Source organism: Cervus elaphus, chromosome 20 (assembly GCF_910594005.1).
Source record: "Cervus elaphus chromosome 20, mCerEla1.1, whole genome shotgun sequence".
NCBI classification, from domain to species: domain Eukaryota; kingdom Metazoa; phylum Chordata; class Mammalia; order Artiodactyla; family Cervidae; genus Cervus; species Cervus elaphus.
The window spans coordinates 114,380,532-114,388,703 of record NC_057834.1 but is presented as its reverse complement, the minus strand read 5'-3'; the positions used below and the strand labels follow the sequence as shown (position 1 = coordinate 114,388,703).

The 8,172-nt window shown below is 42.7% G+C and overlaps 1 protein-coding gene across 3 annotated transcripts in view; it reads right to left on the bottom strand.

Moving 5' to 3' along the window:
• ORC1 (origin recognition complex subunit 1) overlaps window positions 1-8,172 on the bottom strand; it is a 35,551-nt gene continuing 27,379 nt past the window's right edge. For 2 of the 3 annotated variants that reach the window (XM_043878799.1, XM_043878800.1), the window contains 3 exons: window positions 4,074-4,243; window positions 3,021-3,108; window positions 1-1,222 (listed from right to left, as the gene is read on the bottom strand). In XM_043878799.1, the coding sequence (XP_043734734.1) occupies window positions 1,028-1,222; window positions 3,021-3,108; window positions 4,074-4,243 (453 nt within the window). In that variant the 3' untranslated portion in view covers window positions 1-1,027. The remainder of the gene's footprint in view (window positions 1,223-3,020; window positions 3,109-4,073; window positions 4,244-8,172) is intronic. The other variant, XM_043878801.1, reaches the window with a different exon arrangement.

Genomic DNA, 8,172 nt, shown 5'->3' with positions numbered 1-8,172 from the left:
TCTATTTAGCTATTTAGCTCTTTTTATTAGGTAAATTTTGATTTACCTGATAATTTTTTTTATTGGTAGGTTCACAGCAAACATTTCTGGCAGGACTATGACATGGATGATGTGTTTTCCTCAGCCCCTGACATCAGGTTTTTAGATGTCAGTTTGTTCAGTTGTTGGTTTATCAGAATTAACTTGTAAAGTTACACAAAAAACCCTATCAAGATTTTAATCAGAATTTATTTAAATTAAGAGATTAATTATATCTCTTTATTATTAATAGATTTATTCCTAGGTTCCTTAAGTTTTTGTGCCATCTAAGTGATTTTTAAAGATTTTTTTATGATAGATGGTACCTTTTTAAAAATTCCATTTTCTACTATTTGTTGCTAGGGATTATTTATTACTGATATTATTTCCAACAGTTCTTTTTTATACACTAAGTATGTTACACCCACATTGTTCAAAAGTTAAAAGAAACATAATGACATACAATGAAAGACTTCCTCTAGCCCTGAAGGTAGCCATCTCAGAGGCAACCAATATAACTAATTCTTTACTCTCTTGGAACTATTTTTTTTAATAAACAGTATTTATTTATTTGGCTGTGATGGATCTTACATGTAGGATCTAGTTTCTCGACCAGGGATCAAATCCAGGCCCACAGAGTCCTAGCCACTGGACCACCACGGAAGTCCCCTGGAACTATTTTATATAGATACAGTAATTGCATTTATATACATACAGTAATTGTATTTATATACATGGTATTTTACCATTAAATAAATGGCAGGGCTACTAACAGAAATAAAAGCCAGAGAGAGGGCCTACTGTAGGAAGGACGGTGTGTGGTTTTATAATTTGATATTTATAATGACTGTAAAACTTCCCAAACACCCCGGAAAAAGTAAATGATTTAATGGAAAATCCCAAAATACATGACAGCCATTTCCATACTTTGCTACAATGATTCCATGTGCTTAGAAAAAGGAAATAGGGCTCCTTAAAAACAGATCACAGTCCTTCCTTGTGAAGCCCTTCACTCCTCTTTCAGAGCATACAGCACATCATCCTGGCTGACGTTGAGCCGCACCCGAAGGAGCACGTCATTCCTGCTAGGCTCCACGAGGAGGAGACGGCAGGCACCCAGGCGAGAGCACACCGCCATCGTCTCCGACATGGTGGGGTACGGGAGGCCCTCCATCCTGCACAGAGCCACATGTTGAACGTATACCTGAAACAAAAAGCAAACCTGAGGTCAGCTAGTCAGAAAGGTAGTCCTGGGTCTGTATCCAATCATTATTTCTTCTTTTGGGAAACTGAGACACTTCTTCCCCAGGATACTCAGGACCCCAGAAGGTAACCAAGGGGTGTCCCACTGCGATGAAAAGACAGGGACAGAATGTAGTATTGGCCTCAGGATCAGAAAATAGCAGGTCTGAACCCTGGTTCTACCAATTACCTAAATAAGCAAACTGGGCCAGTTATTTCACTTTTTAAGCTTCAGTTTTATCTATTAAATATAAGATATTCCTCACGAGTTAATAGATATGAAATGCCTAGTAACTGTCACAGCTGTACAAACAGTCCTCATCTCCAGGGGCTGATGGGTCCAATCGAGATTGTCACAATTCAAGTCAAATTTTGCTATACGGGCATTTTTCCTTGGCAGAAACAGTGAGCAGGTGCCAAGGTATGACCCTTGGAAAAGTCAAAAGTCCAGAGAGAATACAAGACACTGTGCAGAAGAGCTATCTCAGGCTTTAGAAAACCAGTAACAGGCAAAACATGATTAGCAACTAAATATTTAAAAATAGAACTTGGGACTTCCCTGGTAGTCCAGGGAAGAGTCCACCTGCCAATGCAGGGGACATGGGTTCGATCCCTGGTTCAGAAAGATTCCCCATGCCTCAGGGCAGCTAAGCCCACGCAGCACAACTACTGAGCCTGCAAACCCACAGCCTGTGCTCTGCCACAGAAGAAGCCACCACAGTGAGGAGCCCGAGCGCCGCAACAAAGAGGAGCCCCTGCTCGCCACAGAGAAAACCCAAGAGTAGCAACCAAGACCCAGAGCAGCCAAACATAAATAAATGAAGAAAACCTGGAAGGAAATGTTTTCCTGACTTCTCTATTTATCTAAAACATACTCATACACACAGACATACAAACTGCTGGGTATTTACTCAAACATCTTTGATAATTCATCTTCAAAGGCAGCTCAGTACCTATGCACACAGTTGCAAACAAACCTCACCTCCGCCAGTGCCTAGCAACCAACTTAGAACTGGTGCAGACCAGGGGAATCGGACCGTTTAATTAAAACAGAGCATAGCGAAGGCCTGAGGCAGGTGTCGATGCGATGTGATTTCTACCCAGTGCTCTGAATGTCAAAGTGAAGAAATTCAACAAAGCACAGGTAAATGGCAGGAGTAACTATGACTCTCTTAAGATAGCCAAAATGCCTTGTCATCTAATTAGTGACTCGCATGAATGGATCAAAGAGATTCCCACTGTCTCTACCTACTATCCCTCGAAACCACAGCCAAAGGAATGGGCTTGGCAGAATCAGTGGGGAAAGAAGACCCTACTGAACTTGACTCCAGTGTGGCAAGGTGAAGAGACATGAGAGGTGTAGAATAAGTGGGAGGCCCCCAGCTCACTAAGGCATGAGCCCTAACGATTCCTTTACTTGATATAATTGAAATTATGCTCAGAGCGTTTGGGCTGGTCTTTGTGATTTGTTTTTAAACAAGGGTCATTCTGAGAGCCATGCCTCCCAATATACCATAAGCTGTATCGGGGCAGTAACTTTTGTTCATCTGTGAATCTCCCACTCGCATAAAAGTATCTGGCACATAGTAAACCTTCAATCTCATATGCAGAAATCATTTGCTGTAAGTCTCTTCTCATGCAATACAATATGGTTTTATTTTCAATACACCAGCTCAATAAAAATGAGCTGGTTTGATATTCCCACATATTTTAAAGGCACCAGACCAAAATCTAGGATTTTTGAAAAACAGATCAATCACCTGTTGAAATGTTGCTTCCTCCAGTCCTGATCGACGGAACTCTGCAAGGATGGCTCTCAGAAAGCTCTGTTCCAGAACGGAGGAATTTCTTAAAGAAAATGAGGAAATGTGAATTCTCCGAAGTGGCTGCACAGTAAGTCCCCTACATGTGAACCTTCAAAGACACGAATGTGCATCTGGTTCCAGCAAGGAACCAGAACCTGTGCCGTCAACCTCAGGGTGAGTGAAGTGGCCGCCTGCCCTCCGTCTCCTATTGCTGATGATCCTTCAGCTCTACCATCTCCCACCTCCTCTCCCCGTTCTAGTCAGTAACTCTTCTTGCCTGTTCACTGGTCGCCAGCTCCTGTAAGCCAGGTGTCGAACTGTACTATATACTTCTGTAAGATGAAAAAATGTTTTCCTTATTTTGTGGTGTTGTTTTTTATGTATTATTTATGTGAAAATATAAGCCTATTACAGTACAGTACTATATAGCCAATTGTGCTAGTTGGGTACCTAGGCTAACTTTGTTGGACTTATGAACGCACTCTCAGAACAGAACTCGTTTGTATGTAGGGGACTCCCTGTATCACCAACCTGGAGAAAAGTCAAATAAAGATATTCTGTGTCTTTAGAGAAGAGACAGGAAAAAACTTGGAACTGTTTCCTCCTATGTTCTTATATTATTTGGCAGGGATTCCCCTCCCCCCGCCAAAGTCTCAAAATGATATGAAAAATACCACTTTGGAAGTGTGGGAACACAGCAAGTTTATCTGGACAAGTACCAGCACTCCCATTACATGGCTGAGTATGTCATTCAAAGTTAGAGAATAGCTACTTCGATCTTATTTCCACAGCACTTTACTTCATAAACACCTATGGTGTAACTCAATATATCATACTAGGATTACATTTCTGTCTCTCTGACTAGACTATGTCCCTTAAGAAAAAGAACAGCATTGTCAGTAAATGTAGGTTGAATGAGTAAAAGCTTTGAAAGGAAAACATGCTTCTATGGCCCTCTTCAGTGGTCCTCCGAGGGAGGTTGGGAGTCAGGAGGCAGAAGGGTCTTACTTGATGGCAGTGATATATGATGATGAAAACATCTCATCTATGGCTTCTAGTAAATGGGCTGTAGTGACCAGGCCAGGGGAGTCGGGCTTCTGGCAGGAGAACTCACAGATCTCTGTGGCACGCCTACAAATGTCCAGGCAGCGTCGTGCATCTCCAGAGAGGGCTGCTACCTACAAGAGGCAATATTTTATTCCTTGAGGTCCCCTTGTCACCTCAACCCATGAGAAAAACCAACTGATTCTGTGTTCAGCTAAAAAGAAAAGGTAGGGGGACTTTCCTGGTGGTCCAGTGGTTAAGAGTTCGCCTTCCGATGCATGGGGTAAGCGTTGGATCCCTGGTCAGGGAGTTAAGATCCCACATACTTCTTGGGCATGGAACAGAAGCAACATTGCAACAAATTCAATAAAGACGAATGGACTTAAGCCTGAAATTAAGTACTTAGCCCTTTCCGGGGACCTGGTGGGAGCACAGATATACTGTAAATTATTATACTGTGTCTGGAACTCTTCCCCTGGTCCACACCTTTGTCTTGGCTTTACAGATAATTCCAGAATGGAAAAGGCAGAAATTCTCAGCTGTATTTAATAATAGAGAAATGAAGAAATCTACAAGAAGAGACCCTTGGCCCAAGATTATTATTGAACCATCTGGAAAAACAAGGGTCTGTTCCTTGCATAAAGAGAAAAAGCCAAAAGACTGAAGTGGAGCCTGTTTTGCCACAGCCTGAGGCTCATAGCACGTGGTGAATTTTGGAAACCACCTGGCCAATGGCTAAATGAACCAGAATCAAGAAAGGAAGGAAGCCATGAAACTGGAGGACCCAGAGGAATCCGTGATTAGATGAGTCAGATCAATCCCCCACGCCAATGGCTGTACTTTTGTGCCTGCCCTTCCCTGTGCACTGGGGCTGAGGGCCTCCTGGGCTCCCTTCACGGGGAGGCCTGTACTCTCTCCCGAGGTGACATAGGCGGGCACTTGCATTTTAAATTGCACTGAGGGAACTCTTGGACTCAGCACTGTCTGCAGGGATCTCTGTTTCTGCATTCCCAGTGCTTGCCAGCAATGCCGTCATTTGCCTAATGACCACTGCAGGCGATGACATCCTGTTCGATGGTATCCCAAAAGAACTATTTTCTTCCAAAATTTATACAACATCAGGTTTAAAAAAGCAAACTGTAGGGATTTCTCTGGTGGTCCAGTGGCTAAAGCTCTGTGCTCCCAATACAGGGAGCCCGGGAGTCCATCTCTGGTTGGGGAACTAGATCCCACATGCCACAACTAAGTGTTCACATGTTACAACTAAAGATCCTGTGTGCTACATCTAAGAGGCAGCACAACCAAATAAACAGATAAATATTGAAACAAATCAAAAATAAAGTGATAACATTAAAAAATAGAAAAGCAAATTATATAGGTATATACACATACACCAAACTAGGACATTAAAAAGAGTTATTTCTGGGAAGTGGGATTATAGGAGTTTTTATGTTTTCTATTTGTTTTCAGAATTCAACTATAAGACATTCAAATACTTTTGGGTCACTTTTTCAGTGACCCAAGACAGAAATATGAACAGCAGTGTATATTATTCCCTCCTTCTAATCCCCCATATTCAGCTGGTGAGGATGTCCTGGGGGGGTTTCCTATCTTTCCTCCTTTCCTCATGTGAAGCAGCTCCATACAGTGGATAATAGCAGGGACTCAAGGGGCTGCTGCAGAGGTCTAGAATCAAGAGTGGGCAGGGGACCCTGGGAAGCAAGAAAACACCCAAAGCAGCTCCCCTCCAAGGGCCTGAGTCTTGGTGACCATAAGCACTCTTTCTGACTGCTGCTGGTGTGAGGGAGTAAAAAAAAAAAGCTGGGGACACCAAACATGGAATCTAAGAAGACATTGCATAAACTTGGGGTCCAAACACCACCACACCCCCAGTATGAGTGTGAATGAGAGACTCTTCATGCAGAAGGGATGGTAAGAAAAATGACCTGTGTGACTTCGGTGTTGGGAGGGGGTGTAAGGGGAAAAAAAATCCTCTGAGTCTTTGCAACCACAACCCCTCATGTGGATCTGCAGTTCAAATTCATGTTGTGTCTCCTAAAAACCCTCAGTGGAGAATTTTGTTTAAAAATGGTCACCGTTGGCAGTGCCCCTCAGTAACCACAGAAGCGCAAAACGAACTAAATGAATTCAAGTTCAACGCAGGCCTCAATCAACTTCCAGATAAAGCTCTAAGGAGCAAAACACAAAAAACAAGGAAACAAGGCCATATAGACGTGGCCTTGTTTATAGAAGTGATAGAAGTAAACTCACAAAGACGTCAGATATCATAACTACAAGATAAACAATATAGGTATGTTTGTTTTTATGTTAAGAAACAAGAGAGGTTTGAAATTACAGGCAAGAGTTTTGGGTAAAAACAGCAGCCAAATGTGAAGCCTTCTGAAACATTATTTAAAGACCAAGAACCCTAAATAAGCAAGCAACTGGAGAGCAGTAAACAATATAACTCTGCAAGTTAGAAAGAGGTCGCAGGGTAGTAGTGGTTGACTTAGCTGACTGTAGAAGGCCCAGTCCTAAATCAGTAGTGAGGAATCCAAGAACAAACCTAAAGCTACCCTAAAAATCTTCAAAACACTCAAATTGTTAGTGGTACTGGAACTGGGGGTAAAGAGGGAACTTTGTCTAAAACGAGGAGGACTGGTTGAAAGTTAAGAAACTGATGCCCTAGATTAGGAATCAGTACAGTATGGCCTGCCACGTTTTTGTAAATAAAGTTTTACTGGAATACAGCTTTGCACATTTGTTTACGTGGCTGCTTTTTCACAATTTAAGGGCAGGACTGAATAGTGGTAATAGACCATTATGGCCCACAAAACCAGAGGGATGGGATGGGGAGGGAGTTGGGAGTGGGGTTCAGGATGGGGAACACATGTACACCCATGGCAGATTCAAGTCAATGTATGGCAAAACTAATACAATGTTGTAAAGTAAAATAAACAAACAATTTAAAAACAAAAGAAGTTTGTTGACCCTTGCCTAGGCCTCCCCCCCATTTCATGCTGTTGGGTGAACATTCGAGCAATATTCTGTGAGAAAATGTTGTGCCTTGGTAATTTGTGCTGTTTCCATAAAACGCTCTGCCCTGGAGATTATCTCACTTACACCATAGCAGGAGACCAGAAATTTATTCTCAAGCAAAGATAAACAAAGTTGATCAACCTGGAACACTAGCAATTGTTGCAAAGAAGGGGATGTCCCTTACTAAATATAGACAGTTACTATTTGCATACTGAATTTGAAGACCTCCACCCTCCCTGACTCCAGCTCACCTCCCCTGGTCAAAGGAAGAAAACAACCTCAAATAAGTAGGATGGTGCATAAAAGGCCCACTCAGAGGGGAAAGAACTTTTAGAAACTGTATGACTGCTGCGGTAGAACTGATGCTTTTGAACTGTGGTGCTGGAGAAGACTCTTGAGAGTCCCCTAGAGTGCAAGGAGATCAAACCAGTCCATCCTAAAGGAAATCAGTCCTGAATATTCATTGGAAGGACTGATGCTGAAGCTCCAATACTGTGGCCACCTGATGCGAAGAACTGACTCATTGGAAAAGACCCTGATGCTGGGAAAGATTGAAGGCAGGAGGAGAAGGGGACCATAGAGGATGAGATGGTTGGATGCTATCACCGATGCAATGGACATGAGTTTGAGCAAGCTCTGGGAATTAGTGATGGACAGGGAAGCCTACCGTGCTGCAGTCCATGGGTTCGCAAAGAGTAGGACACGACTGAGCGACTGAACTGAACTGAGGGGTGGAGAAACTCTACCCAAAAGAGCGGGTAGAGAGTAACTTTGAGGCTGTCTCTCCTGGAAAGCATAGCTTGGAGATAAACACCATATCTGGCTCTCTGCTGACCCTGATACTTAACAGAGTGCCTAGCTCTGAGCACATGTTATAGACATGTGTTGCTGCTATAGCCATTCAGAATTTACATTGTTTCTGGCAAGAAACTAGAAACAAGTTTACAATTCTTTTAAGTGCTGAAATACTGTGGCTGTGTGGTTTCTCATGTTCAGCCCCAGGTAGACATTTAACCTGCTTTGT